The sequence below is a fragment of the Somniosus microcephalus genome, chromosome 1 (genome assembly GCF_052327205.1).
Source record: "Somniosus microcephalus isolate GS21.2 chromosome 1, FLI_Smic_1.0, whole genome shotgun sequence".
NCBI lineage: Eukaryota > Metazoa > Chordata > Chondrichthyes > Squaliformes > Somniosidae > Somniosus > Somniosus microcephalus.
In genome coordinates, this window is record NC_140987.1 from 412,006,666 (window position 1) to 412,024,996 (window position 18,331).

General features: G+C 40.1%; 1 protein-coding gene across 5 annotated transcripts in view; it reads left to right on the forward strand.

The window, feature by feature from the left end:
• arhgef9a (Cdc42 guanine nucleotide exchange factor (GEF) 9a) overlaps positions 1–15,579 on the forward strand; it is a 327,654-nt gene extending 312,075 nt beyond the window's left edge. For all 5 annotated transcript variants that reach the window (XM_085999087.1, XM_085999095.1, XM_085999121.1 and 2 more), the window contains 2 exons: positions 4,312–4,380; positions 11,509–15,579. In XM_085999087.1, coding sequence (XP_085855213.1) covers positions 4,312–4,380; positions 11,509–11,690 — 251 coding nt within the window. In that variant the 3' untranslated portion in view covers positions 11,691–15,579. The remainder of the gene's footprint in view (positions 1–4,311; positions 4,381–11,508) is intronic.
• Positions 15,580–18,331: the final 2,752 nt, after the last annotated feature.

An 18,331-nucleotide genomic window follows, 5' to 3' on the forward strand; every position in this document is an offset into this window, starting at 1 on the left:
CTCATTTCATGCCATCTTATGCAACAATGAGTGGCTAGCAGGCTCACGTGAATGTCTTAAATTGATATCACTGGGGCTGCTGCCATTTATATTTTGGTGTTTCTTTTTAATGGGCTATTTTTCATTACATTGTGGTTTTATTATTTCTGTTATGTGAATCATCCTGATAACATTTCTGTCATAACGACTGTGAGTGAGAAGGAATGCCTGCCAAGGAAGGGAATAATTGGATAGAGAGAAAGCAACACAGTGACTCATGTTTTTATTAGATCTGTGCTCGGAACCAGAAATAACTTGGTGTCTGATTTTTCACAGTGTGGAATGATGTTTTCTTCAGATGAAATTCTGGAATATTCACTTATAGATGTAAAAAAATTCAAATGAGAAACAGCAGTGATTGCTTATTTCACACGTTGATGTCAGACTGTAGGCAAGCCTTAATCTTCATTCCTCTGTGCATTCAGTCACAGCAAGACAGATGCCTCATGGGGAAACCCACTGATGTGAAATTAACAGTCTTAAACAAGTAATTTTTTCCTAACTTTGCCCCTTTTTCTGCCCATCTCTGCTGAAGGCATTGAGGTTTGCCAGGGCATGCTTCCAAATACACCAATGCCAAACTAACCTGCACCCACTTCTGGCTACAGATTGTAGACTGTTGATCTAAGCAAAAGTAGCTCAATGTAAAATAAAAACAGAAAATGCTGGAGATACTCAGCAGGTCAGGCAGCATCTGTGAAAAGAGAAACAGAGTTAACGTTTCAGGTCGATGACCTTTCGTCAGAACTCAATGTAAACCTGTAATTAGAACTCCATGCTAGAAAGTTGTCCTTCAAGGCAGAGATAGACATATATTTGAGCTATAGGGGAATCTAGGGTTATGGGGAGCGGGCGGGAAAGTGGAGTTGAGGCCAAGATCAGATCAGCCATGATCTTATTGAATGGCCTACTCCTGCTCCTGTTTCTTATGTTCTTATGTAAAGACTAGAATCTTAGAATGATACAGCACAGAAGGAGGCTATTCGGCCCATCATGCCCGTGCCAGCACTTTTAAAGAGCCTCAATCCCCTGCTTTTTCCCCATAGCCCTGCAGTTTTTCCCCCTTCAATTAGTTGTCCAATTCCCTTTTGAAAGTTATTATTGAATCTGCTTCCGCCACCCTTTCAGGCAGTGCATTCCAGATCATAACAACTCACGTTATAAAAAAAACTCCTCATCTCGCCTCTGGTTCGTTTGCCAATTACCTTAAATCTGTGTCCTCTGGTTACAGACCCATTTGCCACTGGAAACAGTTTCTCCTCATTTACTCTATTAAAACCCTTCATGATTTTGAACACCTCTATTAAATCTCCCCTTAACCTTCTCTGCTCTAAGGAGAACAACTCCAGCTTCTTTAGTAAAACAGACAATGCTGGAAATACTCAGCAGGTCAGGTATCATCTGTGGAGAGAGAAACAGAGCTTCTTTAGTCTCTCCATGTAACTGAAGTTACATATTGGGTTAAAATGATGCCATTCAGTTCTGATGAAGGATGCACACATGTAACATCAAAACCTGTCTTTTCTCTCTTTACAGTAGATGATTGACCTGCTTTGTATTTCCTTCATCTTATGTTTTTATTTCAAATAGCATTCTCTTGTCATGAGGAAAGGAGAAGGAATTGATTGAATCCCAATTCAGTCAACATCCCAGTCAGGCAGGCTATAAATGGAGCCTCAGTGATATAAGGAGCAGCTTGTCTGTCAAGGACCACAAGTGTTGGAGAGTAGCTGCCAGATTGTATACGTACAACTGCCTAATGGCATCTTCATGGGAACAGGGATTGCAGTGTGAACGACAATAAGAGGTGCCTGGAATTGTGGACGAGTTAACCCACAGATATCAAATGTTGCCTAACAGCTGCCAAGAAAATAAAAATCGGCCCACTTGGAGTAAGCCAAATAAGTATCCTTGGTACCATTCTAGTAAATCTCCTACAAAAAATACATTGGTCCTACTCGTAGGCACAGCCCATGCTTTCATCCTCAACTATCAGTCAAAGAATCACTACTGCAGACTGGGCCTGATTACTGATCGACACCAAATGACCTGCAACTACCTGTGAAGACATGTCAGAACAACAGGCATTAATTATTTTGCTTGGCTGCCATTCTAAGTCAATTGCAGAGGAAAACTGCTCCCTAGTTTGGAATGTTTGTGATAAATGGGACCCCATCAAATATACTGTGAAATAGATACAACCCAAAGCCTCTACATTTAATTGACAATAGCTCATCAAAACCAACCTTTAGTTCCAGCAGAAACTAGTCATAGACTCAGTGTTACATATACAATTCCCTGTCCATGTACAATGGCAGCAATCAGGCCATGCATACCAATGAGTTCCAGAACAAAGCATTTCTTTACTTTGTATTGTGATGCTAATATTAGCCAGCCTGTGTAATATAATCTCCTCCAGTTTGCAGAATACCACTGGAAATAAAACGATTTGAACTCTCTATGTGTACTGTTACGAGTCTAATCTAAAACACAAAAGTATATATTTTTATTACCCACATTGGAGACATCCACGTTCTCAAGCAACCTCATAATCATCCAGCTGGACTGCCAGACCCCAGGAGTTTGGTAAGATAAGGATCCAATGAGGCGGTTTCCTCTCGAGTTGGCTGCATGCCTTCCCACTGCAGAAAGGCAACACGAAGTATGAAGGAAATGCTTGAGAGCAGGCGAGCACTGGCAGCCACTGTGTTGTCAGACATGACAACAGTTGTTACGGAGACATTACCTGAGCTGACACCTCAGGGCTCAAAGGTTGCATTGCCTAACCTCAGAGCATGGAAGATGAAAAAGAAAGAACTTGTCTTTCGTTATGATAGCATCAGAGTTAAACCTAATCTCATCCTTCCCTGGCATTCATGCATTTTCCAGCAGAAGTCATTAGATAGTGATCGGGAGCAGGAACACTAGCTTATTCTTTCATACCTCTGAGGCTGGGAAGCCTCTTCTACCATCCTGGCTGAGATCAGCTAATTCAGGACAATCTGATCATTGAATTTGTGACCTTCCTAGAGTATATGGCTCTGTTCCATACCACCATCAGAGGAGTACAAAGCCAAGTTTTTAAACTTTAAAAAATAAATGTTTAGAAAGAGCCCAGGCACTATACTAAGCTATATTCACGTTTCTAATGCTAAAAAAAAATAACTCTCCATTAGCTCTCTTCTAACATTAGACATTCCCCTAGCAGTCAGAGGCTGGGAAGCAAGGCTCTACCTTTTACAATCCTGAACCTGTGTCACCCTGTCCTATTACATCATTGTATCAGAAAGTATTGTTCCAAGCTTAACTTCTCTATCCCTAAAAGTACCCTCAAGACATTGCTTTAAAAGGAGTCTTAGAAGCCTAAAAGAAATGCTACACGTTTCAGCTGTGAACAACAGAAAGCGGGTGCCAAATGTTGTTCTCGAGTATGTCCAGTCATAATATTGGTATCATAGGTTACTGTTATATTAACACTTTCACTTTGATGCCAGGAGGTTTCTGAGGTGCATTAATGCAGGAGTGTCAGTATCATTCAAGAGTTATGTCAGCAGCCATGGTTCCCAACCAGCAGCATATATTTGGAAAATTACCCCTCCCCTATATTGGAAATCACAGACAATGTTCCATTCCACAGGACTAAAATTCTACATCTTGACTGCTTTATTCATATTTCTTAGCTCTGGAACTATATGGAAATCTTTTCGTATATTGTTTAAAAAAAAATTATAGCATTTATCAGTGTAGATCTTAATTGGGTTCTATTGTAATAAAGCACTTGTTTGGGATTAGCTGCTTCTGTGGTTAGCTGCTTCTGTGTCCTTTCCTTTCTGGGGTCTGAGTTTGAATCCTGCCCAACATGAAGAAATCAACCATTGCACTTTTTGATATTTGTAAGGGACTAACTTAGACAAGTTTGGGCAATTTCAACCTAGTTCCTATTGAGCATAAGTTCAAAACACAAAAGTGCCCACAATTCATTACTAAATTGGCGACCTCTCATAGAGAGGGCACATGACTTGCTGGTGCAGGAAAAAGATATGAGATGTTGATGCAATAGGGGTTCCCGTTCTGAGGTTAGAGATTAGAGCACATTGTTGCAACTTTATCCTGCATCGACTCATTCCTTACCTGAGAATGGTTGTGACCGACACTAAGTGCAAAATAATTATTTCACCAGCATTGAGATCACTCACCTTGATGAACACAAAATTACTTTTAAAATGCCTAGTTTCAATCTACGAGTCTCTCATTTATTGTACTGCTTTTCAGGGTTTGAAATTTCGGAGTATCAGAAGAGACAAGCTGCAATGACCGTAAGAAAAGTCAGCAAACAAAAAGGTGAGTATGTATTCTTGTACTTGTCTTTCTTCCCACAGACAGTATTACAGAAGAGGAGTTACAGTGAAGATTCACCACCTGGGATGGCAGGAATGACGTATGAAGAGAGATTGAGTTGATTAGGCTTATATTCGCTAGAGTTTAGAAGAATGAGAGGGGATCTCATTGAAACTTATAAAATTCTAACAGGACTAGACAGACTAGATGCAGGAAGGACGTTCCCGATGGCGGGGGTGTCCAGAACCAGGGGTCACAGTCTAAGGATAAAGGGTAAGCCATTTAGGACTGAGATGAGGAGGAATTTCTTCACCCAGAGAGGTGGTGAACCTGTGGAATTCTCTACCACAGAAGGCAGTTGAGGCCAACTTATTAAATATATTCAAGGAGTTAGATATATTTCTTAAGGCTAAAGGGATCAAGGGATATGGGGAGAAAGCAGGGACAGGTACTGAATTTGGATGATCAGCCATGATCTCATTAAATGGTGGAACAGGCTCGAGGGGCCGAATGGCCTACTCCTGCTCCTATCTTCTATGTTTCTATGTTTAACAGTATTACAGGAGAGAAGGAGGTAAGAAAACAGCTAGAAGAGCACCCCTGATGGCCTAGTGAGTAAAGGCACTGCTCGATGTACCACTAAACCATACTGATCAGAAGATCCCAGGTTTGATTCCTAGTCTGTTCTGAGTCAGCCAATTTCAGCTAGCTTGCAGCTGGAGCTGAAATCAGATCATGTGCGAAGTGTGTAGGCATTAATTTAAAAGAAGATCTGCCTCAGCCTTGATACCCTGGGTTCTTGAATAGCTGGCCTATCTCACTCACTTTTCAAGGCTCGCGCAGAAGAGATACGAGAGGACTACTGCCATTCATGGAATTGTACACCCGCAAAAGGTAGTGAAAAAATGGTTGAAGATTTTGTAGAAAAAATACAATGGTTTTAATTGCTGGAGTGAGACGTCTGAGATACAAACATGAGGTATAATTTTCCAACTTTGTGCTGCCAGCAGGGAACTTCATCTGCTGGAAGCACATATTGAAAATTCAGGATGCACACTGCACATAATTTTCTGAGCATTAGTGGTTGGAAAATAATAGGCAATGCATGCCAAAGCTTCCTATACGCCTATGGACAGAAGACTAACCATGCATCTGTTGCCTACAATGTCCTAAGCACAAATATTCCAGAAAATACCCGAGGGTTTAGGACAAATGTGTACAGTGGCAAACTAAAATTCCCCTGATGGCTTGCTTATTTAAGGCGGCTGAGCCAGACAGACCAGGAACAACACAGGTTTAATCCACAGTCTATGATCAATTAGTTGATTTCGGCTGAGCTAGCAGCAGAGCCATTACAATCTGTCTCAGTGCCCCTAGGCTAGGCATGCTAAAAGTCAGCTGAGGCTTCTGTTCCTGATCACTATTCAGAGACCTCTGTGTGCAGTGCACATCATTTATTTTTGGACCAGATTTATGCCTGACACACATGGAAACCCATCACCAAACTTCAAAGTCTTCAAATGAATCCACTGAGACATCCACATAAGTAGAATGCACAATATCTCTGTATACGGACACACCCCACTTACCCAAATCCAGAGAGCTTAGACCAGAGCTTAAAGACGGCCAAGCTTACTGCTGGAATTTAATCAGCTAATCGCTGACACTGGTAGATTCCCACAACTTGTCCAACCACGACCACCCTACTCATTGGGGCATTGGCGTGCAGGATTATAGAATCATAGAATCATAGAATGGTTACAGCACAGAAGAAGTCAATTTGGCCCGTCGAGCCTGTGCCAACTCTCAGCTCGTCCCACTCCCCCGCCCTTTCCCTGTAGCCCTGCAATTTTTTTTCCTTCAGATACTTATCCAACTCCCTTTTGAAAGATGAGATTGAGTCTGCCTCCACCACCCTTTTGGGCAGTGCATTCCAGATCTTAACCACTCGCTGAGTAAAAATGTTTTTTCTTACGTCTCCTTTGGGGTTTTTTGTCAATCACCTTAAATCTGTGTCCTCTGGTTCTCGACCCTTCCGCCAATGGGAACAGTTTATCTCTATCTACTCTGTCTCGACCCCTCATGATTTTGAACACCTCTATCAAATCTCCTCTCAATCTTCTCTGCTCCAAGGAGAACAACCCCAGCTTCTCCAGTCTATCAACGTAACTGAAGTCCCTCATTCCTGGAACCATTCTTGTAAATCTTTTCTGCACCCTCTCTAAGGCCTTCACATCCTTCCTAAAGTGTGGTGCCCAGAATTGGACACAATACTCCAGTTGGGGCCGAATCAGTGTTTTATACAGGTTCATCATAATTTCTACACTTTTGTACTCTATACCTTTATTTATGAAGCCCAGGATCCCGTAAGCCATTTTAACTGCTTTCTCAGCCTGCCCTGCCATATTCAATGATTTGTGCACACGTACCCCTAGGTCTCTCTGTTCATGCACACCCTTTAGAATTGTACCATTTAGTTTATATGTCCTCTCCTCATTCTTCCTACCAAAATGTATCACTTCGCACTTTTCTGCATTAAATTTCATTTGCCACGTGTCCACCCATTCCACCAGCCTGTCTATGACTTCCTGAAGTCTATCACTCTCCTCCTCACTATTCACTCTACTTCCTCTTATCTGGAGCAAGCATGAACAATCTCAGCCCCCATTGATGGATCTGCCTCTCTAGATCCTATTAATGAGCCAGGCAGGTAGGTCTATCATCAACACTGCCTTGGAGTTCTGTAGACTTACCCGGTGATTGGATTTGATTGCAATCTTGCACACTAGGTGTGTTATCTTTGAGCTATCTTGACCCCAAAGACATCCAGTTGAGCAATGCCCCAAGGAGAATAGTCATTATTTGGTCAATAGACAATAGGCAAGTACACATTTGAGCCCTCCCATGGCAGACAAGTACTAGGAATTGCATGTTGGGTAATGACAGGATTAGCCTCGATTGGGATGCCCCCTGAAGTGGCTAACCTACCAAAATTAGCCAATTGGGCAAGGGTACTTGTACCTGTGGAACCATAACAAGGCACAATCAGCTCATTCAGGAAAGAGAGGAGAAAAAATGGGAGAAAAGAAGAAAGAAATACAGTATTATTGATCTGTGACTAGATCAATCAGAGCAATGATAAAAGTTGTCAAGATCTGGCTATCTGGGGGTAAGTAGCAATTACTCCACTAAAGTTGCCCTCTAACAGGCTTGTTAATACCTATCCACGTAACATGGTTATGGACCATTCTAAGTTCATCTCTCTTAAATGATAACTAGCTGATAAACCGCACCATTATTGTGATGTTCTGGATTTGCATAATACAGTCTACTTTGCTTGCTGCATTTTATACTTAAGTGGATGAGACTTTGGAAGAAATATTTCCCCCTAAGTTCCTGTGGCAACCTGATTTGTTGTGTATTCGAATAATAAGGATTATTTAAAAATAACAATAAATGTCATTTTATAGCCTATGGGGGAAAAATTTGGTTGCTTTGCGCCTCCTGTTAGCGCCCTAAGAGTGCGCTAATGGGCGCAAAGCAACTAGCGCCCAGCCGCGGCGATGTTTGCGCCGCTCGCGAAATTGACCAGTCATTTTGCGGTGGCACTAAACACTACCGCCACGGTCTCCTGCGCCTTCAGATCATGACGTCAGTCGAGCGTGCAACGCCCCGGTAGCGCCCTGGACCGGATATTGAGTGGCGCCCCCTGCCTTACCGCTTGTCACTAGCAACGACAGGTTGAGGGGAGCGTTTTGCAGTCGGGAAGGGACTGGGGGAGCGCTATTTAAAGGCGACTGCTTCCTGCCATTTTCTGTCAGCGACATTTTTGCACCACACATTCTGAGAGAGAGAGAGAGAGACTTCTGGAGAGATTCAATGCTGTTTGAAGGAGTTTTGGGTACTGAGCAGCACTTTGCAGGTTCACTTTGATTTGACCTTCCTTGAATCGATTTAGAAGAGACTGTGGGGCCTCTCCATTGTTCTTTCCAGCAGATTTGATGTACAGGTCTCTCCAGGCCGAGGTTCAAGGCTGCAATGAGCAGGGTATGGATGGAGAGCAAGATCGACCCTCCCCTTTAAGAACTGGCTGGCGCCAGTGTGTCTGTGTTCCATTGTTGACTGACATTACATGAGCTTCGCCAGCGCTCTGAGTTAGCGCCTCGCTCCTCGGCATTAGCGCCTTAAGAGAGGTGTGTAGCGCCTGATTTAGCGCTGCAATCACCTCCAGGGGCGATAGATGCCAAATTTGTAGTCAGAGGCAATAATTAGCGACAGGCGCTAAACTTTGCGCCCGGCCGATAATTGCGTCCCAAACGGGGCGATACCGAATTTCTCCCACTATGTCTGTAGGGTTGGCATTCTGGAAGGTTGAGATCAAATAAGCAAAAGGGCATTATTTATCTGAATCTACCTTCCGATCCCATAATATAGATTTGCATTTTAATAGTATTTATAATTATGCTGGTGCTATTTTTAGAATGCATTTGTTCAGCAAATGGGCCAGTGTGGATAAAAAAAACACAAGATACAGAATAGCTGGAAAAGGCTGACTTTTAAAATAATCTTCACAGCCCTACCTAGAAATGCTGGATGATGTTTTACTGTTAGCATTTGTGTAACTGAAGGTGTGAACCAGCAGCAAGATAATCCCCCTAAGGGAGCTAGTATCTATGTATCATAGTAGTAAGTCTTAGGTCTACACTTGAGCATCACTTTTCTGTCTCCAGCAGAAATGTAAAAGTTCCTTGAGAATGGCCCAGACCTAATAAGACGATGCGTAGTAGGGTGAATTGTAAGCTGAGCAATTGTGTGTACATATGTATATAGCACCACACATTCTCAGTAAAGGATTTAACCTAGACATACTAAACTTTTTGAAGGACAGTGGTTAGCTTAAATTTCACAAATAAAAAACAAAAGAGTAAAGATGTAGGAAAGTGGATTTCTGGTCTGTAGCTATTATTTTTTTTAAATTGAGGAACCAAGGTAGAGAGCCAAGGCAGGGCACAATGAAAGTTGAAAAGAGTAAAAGAGAAGACTAATAAACATGCAATAATAATTGAAAGGCTGTGGAAGGATAAGCTGGCTCAAGGTGAAATAAATTTAGGCAAAATACCTTTTGAGTCCTCCATTTTACAGAGAAAAATACAAAAATTACAAATGATTTGACTTAAAAAAAGAGTAAATTTTCTGAGCAACATGGAAACTATTGAATAAAGTCGCCTTTGCTGGGGTACCACCCAGTGATCTCAACAATAGGGAGGATCCGCTGCTTCTGTAGTAGCACCATTGGAAGCAGCAGGGGCTTCAGAAATCTTCTCATTGGAATGTGTTTTAGGATTCTTTATAATCCAATGTTTAAAACAACTTTTTATATAGTAATGTACTGTAGTTCATCCTTTACTAATAAATCTCCATCTTCAGTCTTCTGCAGGAACATTCTGGATGAAAAAGTCTGCCTAATTGATATACTATTGGATACTGATTATTAAGCGATTCTCTCTAAATTAGATACTCAAGCTAACATAAACATTCATACTTACATAAGTAGGCGAACACCTATAATTTTTCATATATCATTACAGTTGTTACTTTGGATCAGGTAGAGAGTTGCGTAACTCTGTAAAACAACCTTAGCAGATGAAAAATAAATATTTTACAAATATTGTACAGGGCTTTGGTGAGACCACACCTGGAGTACTATGCACAGTTTTGGCCTCCTTATCTGAGAAAGGACATACATGCCTTAAAGGCGGTGCAACGAAGATTCACCAGATTAATCCCTGGGATGAGGGGGTTGTCCTATGAGGAGAGATTGAATAGATTGGGCCTATACTCTCAGGAGTTTAGAAGAATGAGAGGTGATCTCATTGAAACATATAAGATTCTGAGGGGGATTGACAGGATAGATGCTGAGAGGTTGTTTCCCCTGGCTGGAGAGTCAAGAACTAGGGGGGCATAGTCTCAGGATAAAGAGTCGGACATTTAAGATTGAGATGAGGAGGAATTTCTTCACTCAGAGGGTTGTGAATCTTTGGAATTCTCTACCCCAAAGGGCTGTGGATACTGAGTTGTTGAGTATATTCAAGGCTGAGATAGATAGATTTTTGGACTCTAGGGGAATCAAGGGATATGGGGATCGGGTGGGAAAGTGAAGTTGAGATCAAAGATCAGCCATGATCTTATTGAATGGCGGAACAGGTTCAAAGGGCTGTATGGCCTAGTCCTGCTCCTAATTCTTATTTTTTTTTTTTTAAGTATAGTACTTTTACCTACAAAATTGGGGAATACTTTAAACAAAAATCGTACCTCTAGACTTTATATTTGCCTTTAAACGCAAAGTAATGTCCTTGCATGTACACTGGAGATAATATTATTGATATTTATGAAGTGCTATATTTAATTGCAGAAACATCTGATAAAGATTTATGTTTGATTCAGCCTTGTAGAGGTTCAGGAGAGAATAGGAAACCCAAAGCAGTGATTTCAAATATGCCAGGACAGCTTCAGGGCTGTAAAGGGAAACTTAGGATAGACATCCAGAAGTATTTCTGTACACAGATAATGATCAACAGCTGGAATGGCTGCCAGGAAAATAAGGTCAGGACATTGGACTCATCTAAGAAATGACTAGATTCTGTAATGGAAAGATGCTGGGATTGGTATTTTGTAAGGTTAAATATATCTTGTGATTCCCTGCAGTGAATTGATTGAACAGCACTGTGGTTTTCTCTATATGCAAAATTATTCATTAAGGCTCACTTGCATTACATTCACACTTCCCAAGTTTAACATTAGTGTAAAAGCAAAACCACTTTGCACTGATGTTAAACTTGGGAGTGTAACTCAGGTGTGAAGGCCCAAGTGAACTCTGAAGCAAAATGGAATGAAGAGTCCCACCTCCAGAAAGTCTCGCTCTGCTTTGTTCTGGCAGCAGGTGGGGCCCTCACACTAGATTCAGGTTGCATTTACATTATAACTGCAACATTGGTTTGAAGCAAAACCACTTTGCACTGGCCTTACTGTTGTAGTGTAAATACACCCTTAACCAGTTACTTAATGTTGTACTGAGAAGAGAATTCAGTAGAACATGTAACATTGTCTAATGACTTTTTCTTTTCATTTCAGGAGTGAACTACACAAGGTCATTACCTCCCTCATACCCAGCACCCCCTGATCCTGTCCATCAGAGAAACTTCATGCTCACTGATGGCATACCTCAGGGGTCAATGTATGAACTATCGGAGCCCAAACGCAGCCAGTCTCCCTTCTGGCAGAACTTCAGTAGGTTAACGCCATTTAAAAAGTAACAGACCATGTTGTTATGGGAGGACCTAGCCCTTGACGTTTACTCTTGGCAGTTACAAACAAAATGTGGACCAAGAAACAATGTTTGGATCATGGATCTAGATGATTTAACCATCTGCTGACACCTTCCCTGCTGAGCCTTGGTTCAAAACAACATTTTAGCCAATTATTTCTTAATGTGGGTTCAACTGTTCAAAAAAAACATACAGTATATGACAACAGAAAGTCAGAAAGGAAAACTGAAATTCAGACTCAACCTTCATTGCATTATTTCATTTGTGATTATGTGAATCTAGGTGTGCTCTTCAGTGCACTGTAATGCAGATGTACACAGACAGCCACACACACACACACATGCACACACACCCACATATATATATAGATATGTATGTGTGTATATATACATATATATATATATATATATATATATGTATATATCTGCTTCTGTTATTCTAAAAGCTTATTACATATGTACTGGAGTGTGAATGTTTTATTGCTTGATTAGTTCTACATAAGCTACTACAGACATTTTAATGACTAATAATGTAGCCACACTTTTGATGATTTATTATATATCCATGCGCTGATATGATATGTTGTACCGAGTGAACAATCCCAAACTCCATTTGAAGAGGTAAGAGTTTGAGAACACTGGACTATTAGTCATTGTGTTAAGACAAGTCACAGCATTTCTAGTACTAGCTATGGAACTTGTAATTATTCAGAAGGTAAGAGTTAATTGACAGGATCACTCCTTCGCTATCTCTGTACTTAGCTGGTTAAGAGACAATTCTGTTCCTCAATACAGCAAAATTGTTCAACACAACGGATATGTAATTATTACCTTTTGACCAGAGAATCAATTGTTTAATATAATTAACATTCATTGTTATGTTTTAATCCGCATTTGTTACAGTGTTATACTTAACAGTTAATAAGGCTCAATAACTGATCCAATTGTATTTTAACTCTTTAAATTGAGTTGGAAGGTGTAATGTAACACCAACAGGTCTTTGCAGTAGTCAGTTTATCCTTTCTCACCTTGTGCATCCTTGGACATTTGCCAGTGCTTCCACAGGAATGGCATTAACCATCTGATTGATCCCATGTGGTTGCTCTACAACATCTCTGGACTATTTTAACTGAAGTGTTTGCAATTCAGTGGAGTTCTGTGGATTGAACAGTGCACTACACAGTAGATCACAAACTATGTTATGGAGGAACCATTACAGATTAAGGAGTTAAGTTATCTTTAAATATTGTCCTACAAAACTGTTTTGTGCCACAAGTGATGTAAACATTTGTTTTGTGATGTGCTAAAGTTTCATTATTTTGCATTTCCAATGCATATGATGAAATCATACATAGTATAAAAAATGGTAAAATAGCCAATCTTTTGAAATAATAATGGACATTTTTATAGAACTACAGAGCTACTTTTCCAATAATCATAGCTAGATATTATTTTCTAACAATCTAAATACTTAAATATTTATTAAACTAGTGCCAAAAAATATAGAAGTAAAGTCAACAAAGAAAAACCTAGTTAGTATATGATTCAATACACAGGCACTTAGCTATATGAGGGTCATTCACCGCCAACTGACAGATTGTTCATTCTGTGCTGTCACTATATAAAGGTTGTAGGTGCCCTGTAACTAAGGTAGTTAGCTAAAGTCCTGTTTAATCAAAAATGTATTTTCTGAAACTGAAGATACGGTCCATCAGGTATATGTTATTGCTATCCATTTAGGGAGTTTAGTGGCTTGCTTTTGTTTTATTTCTACTTATCGAATTATTAATGCCCTAATTATTTAGTTTCATGTAATTGTTGTTGTATTTGGCCAATCATATTCAAGCTCTTTGCTCAGGTAAATTCTAGAATGATGTGCCATATAAACTAGTGATTGACTGGTACATAGTTCCACCAGTCTAGTTTTCTGTGTTTTTCAGTACCTGCCTATATTGGTAAGGGTACCAAGTACTGTCCAATCATCAGTTGGACCAAGTATGAAACTACAGATTGCAATTGGTGATGGACATTGTAACACACACCAGCAGAGTATGTGACCTATATGAAGAATAAGGCCAAGGCTTCTGTTCTGCTGTAATCTGAGGGCAGGCAGAGCTTATCAATGACATTTTTGTATAGCACAGTCAAGTGACTGCATAGGATGACCCAGATAGTGCCTATGCATTCATATTTAAGGCATCCTTTTTTGTCACTTGACCAGGGTACTGGATAGGAGGTTTCTCAGGGGAATATTGGTCAGAACACTGATCTTGCTAGCTCATGCTCTTTGCAATAAGTAACTAAGGGATCTGCAATGTCTAGTAGGCCAGATGGGATCTTAGTTCAAGATCTTGAACAAAGTATAGCACCACCCCCCCATATGTACCACAATTCAGTGGTCTCAGTGTCAGACTGGAATGGCAGTGTGAATGGACAGAAGGCCAATGTGGTCCTTGAACCCACAAGTTTCCCACTATAGGGTCAAGAGAGTGCTACCACTGAACCAACTAGCACTACTATGATAGTTAGCATAATGAATGTATCACTTATCATGCTGATATGGATGGGGAAAGAATGCCACTGACAAAATTAATGGGTATTGATAAGCTATCTTCGCATATTTCTGCTAAATGTATTCACCACTCTAAGGAGTAAAAATAGGTATCTGTTACCCCGTTGCAGAGGGTAGCTGAATATGGTCTGGGCTCCCTCAGTGGTCTAGTGGGGAAAATCATGACCTAGTGCAATTCTCTGCCATGCAGACCAGGAGGTCACAGGTTTGATTCTTGGTCTGTGCTGAATGACATGATCTGGGTCAGCAGTAGGCGTGCTAAAACTGATCTCAGCAGCCATGGGCTAAGAAGACAAAATTATTAGCCAAGGGTTCCCACTCCTGATCACTATCCAGTAATACCTGCTAGAAGGTGCACATATGCAATGATTCAGTACGGGCAGATTAGTCTGCTGACACACTCTGTCCAGTTTCATATATAAAGAATGGCTTTTTGGCAAGGCGCTGGATTGCTGCCAATAACCGCAGAACCATGGTCCATCAACAAGACTCCGAGTCTTCAGGGGAGAAGGAAAGAAAGTTGAGGATTTTTTTTAAATGATGAGGATTGTTGCTGTTTGGTTGGATATGAAATGAAATGAGATTATGGTTCCTGCACCCTGCTGACTTTACCTCATTGCAAGTGTAACCATCTAACGTAAAAAGTCTGTTTATGAGGTTAACTAAAAATCAGAAGGATTTTTATCTTGGATCAAATTGTGTCAAGGCAAAGTATTCCATGCTTGTAACATATTAACTGATGCCAATACAAACCAGGTTATTGTACCAGTCTATCACTAATGCAACCCCTCAATTTTGCCTTATTGTGTTAACGCAATAGAGCAAAATTGCATCACACAAACGGGTGGTAGCAGCTTCCCATTTCATATTGTATTCCTCCGTTGTCCTTGGGTCATGTATGTAAGTCATAACGCTCTGTACAACCTTTCCACTATGGAACCGGTGCACGTGGCATTTACACACACATGCACATATAAATCGGTGTACAATGATTTTATGCAGCTTTGTGTCAATATTGCGACACATTCTGTGTAACAACAGAGTTGCTGTTGTAAAAAAATACTTCAAATTCACTTGCTCGGGAGTGGCTCCACCTTCCAGTTCATATGGAACTAAGGTAAACTATCAAATCTTGTTTCTTAATTTATAATCTCATATAGGAAATGTCTCATAATTGAAGACACGACATCATTATTTCAATATGTCAGTGCAGCGCTATTTAAAATGAATTCTAACTGCCAGTGCACATAAAGGTAAATATAAGACTGAGCACGTGAAGCATTAGTGCACAGACAAAGGAGCAAGTTCTGGGGGCGGGGGGGTGGGGGGGTGGGCGGTGCGGGCAGGGGCCGAAAAGACTTTTAAAAGGCTATGGTCAGCATGTAAAGTAATGTGGGAAGAAGTGTCCTCTTACAATTGAGAAACTTGGGCATAAGAATTACCATTAAATGGATTTCTTACCTGTGAAAAAAGAAAAGTTACAAAGGAATGCTGGTTACAGGGGGCAGGAACAATTCTTTAAAGTCCTTACAATGTAGATTAGAATTATTGCATCGAGCAAAGATGATGCTTCAGTTTTGAACTCTTGCCTTTCTACCGAAGGTTGTATAGTAACAGGCACTGGATTTGTAAATGACGTCTAATTATCAATTCAAGTGTTTTGATGGGAGGTGGTCTGAGGGAAACCATCTCCTTGCACTGGCATATAACGTCACACCAACAGCAATGTCCAATTGCATAGTTGTAATAATATGATCTAAACAGCCTCTACTGTCTTAATAAGAAATAAATAGGACTTTCTTGTTATTGATGTGCATGCCCAAATGTACCTTGTTCAATATAGAAATTTGGTTCTCAGCACCATGTTGCAACACGCCATGCAATGGGTGCTCAATTGAGTAACAAGGCAGTCCTGTTGAAGCCAGTAGTGTAACATGCATTAGTTAGAATGAAGTCTTTAAGTAAACATTATAATTTAGCTTGAGCCTGTAAAATATCAGCATTTTGCTCAGAATTTAATTTCTAGATATGTAGAAATTAGTTGTAAAGGGATTATTTGATGGTCTCGCATTGTTTATTTTGTAAAATTGCTGTTTGAAAAGCAATGCATGCATGATGCCATTGGAAGTTATGCATGGTCTCACTGCTGTTTTTTGCAACACAAATGGCATTCATTGATCATTTTTAGGGAATGGTAAAACACCAGTCAGTAAAACATAAGTGCAAATCCTGACTTCTTGTTACAAGAGAAACTGTAGCATGGTAAAATCACCAGTAAGACATGACTGTGTTAGAAACTAGTCGCTAATGCTTGAGATTCCTAAGTGAATCATGCTGTAGAGAGTAGGATAATATTGGCAGATTGAGATCCAGCCTATTAGCTCCAGCAGACCAGAGCTTAGATATTCACTTTCCTAGATAGAAATGGCCAATATTATAAGTGAAGGAGTCACAAATGGGCTTTGTCAGTTTGTGGATGTAGATAAATAGATAGAATTGAACACTATCATTCATGAGAATAACTCTCTCCTGAATATGGATTCACCTCAGTTTTACTCATCCGTGTAGAATAAAAGTGGGAAAACCCCCATAATGCACGAATATATCTCCAGCTCACTGTCAGCTATCCTAACTCTACTGTGACTATGAGTAGTACTTACCAGTTTAGATGCACTTGTATCATTGATTCTCTCATATAAAGACATACATACAATAATTATATATCCGTTTTAACAATGACTTACCTGCTCATTATAAAGACATTGATATCTGCAACGTGTTGAAGGACATAATTTAGGTCTCCACTTGCCGGAGGAGCATGATTTTGTGGAGAACTGGCAAATTACTGATTTTGCCAATTTGGGAGTCTTATTTGCTGCAGCTGCTTTTCGCAGTGGTGCAGTTTAAAGTTGGAACATCCTGAGTAAAACAGGAGAGTTGAGGGGTATGCCTGTAGCTCACTCACATTATATAACCATATTACGTCTGGAACTTAAGAAAAGTACAGGTAGCTTTTATTTAGTTTAAATGAAATCAGCTTACTTGCTATTTGTCGCAAATTGTACAGCTTTTCTGCCATATTTATATTAAGTTGAACCTTAAAGTTGCTCCAAGTAATATTTTAGATACCATTTAGTTAAAATCAAACCTTTTGATTTAACTAATAAATATGTTCATAAAGGATTCCTTTGTCTGCCATTTAATTAAGAATTTAGCCCAAGTTAATGCTTTTGTTAAAACAGCAGACAGAAATATTGTACGAATGTGTTAACAAAATGTTTATTAATATTGCACAGTGCAGTTTCAACCCCTATATTACAAATGTCGCAGTTAACAAACACATCATTACTTATAAAGAATTAATGGTGAAGTATTTGCAATATATTTTCTCTGTAATAGCCTAAATGGTAATATCCTTACTCTTTATACTGCAAGAGATTTTTTTTAAACAAAAGGATATTTTCTCTATATTAGAGTTATAAAATACCATTCAAAGAAGTGTAGAGAATGAAATAATTAGTTATAATAATTAATTTATACAGCATAGTGTTCTGACATTTGATGGATGTATTTCTTTGTGGATAAATTCTGATGATGTCAAATGGACTGATTGGCTATAACACTGGAAAATATTTCTCCAATGGCTTAGTAGGTAAGGCATTGCCCTGTGTAGTACCAAGTCCAACAGACCAGAAGGTCCCAGGATTGATTGCTGATCTTATCTGGGCCAGCAATTGGAGTGCTACATTTGGCCTCAGCACCCCTGTGTTTGGTAGGGGCAAAAGCAGCCAGAGTGTCTGCTCTTCGTGAAAATTTACATATATGTGAATGAGAATATGATTGGGGTGGGGGGGCGGTGAGGATGGCCTTCACAGTCAAGTAATCTGCTGACATCCCTGTCGAACACTTCAGAATGGCCACTTGGACAAAGTACTGGAGGGGCTGTTGGCACCCATGGGACTTTATCCCAAAGGTTAGTACCTTTAGGTGGGAGCAAAGGGGAGATAAATACCACTGGAAAATTTTTAACTTGGGCTAAACTTCACAATTTAGTAATC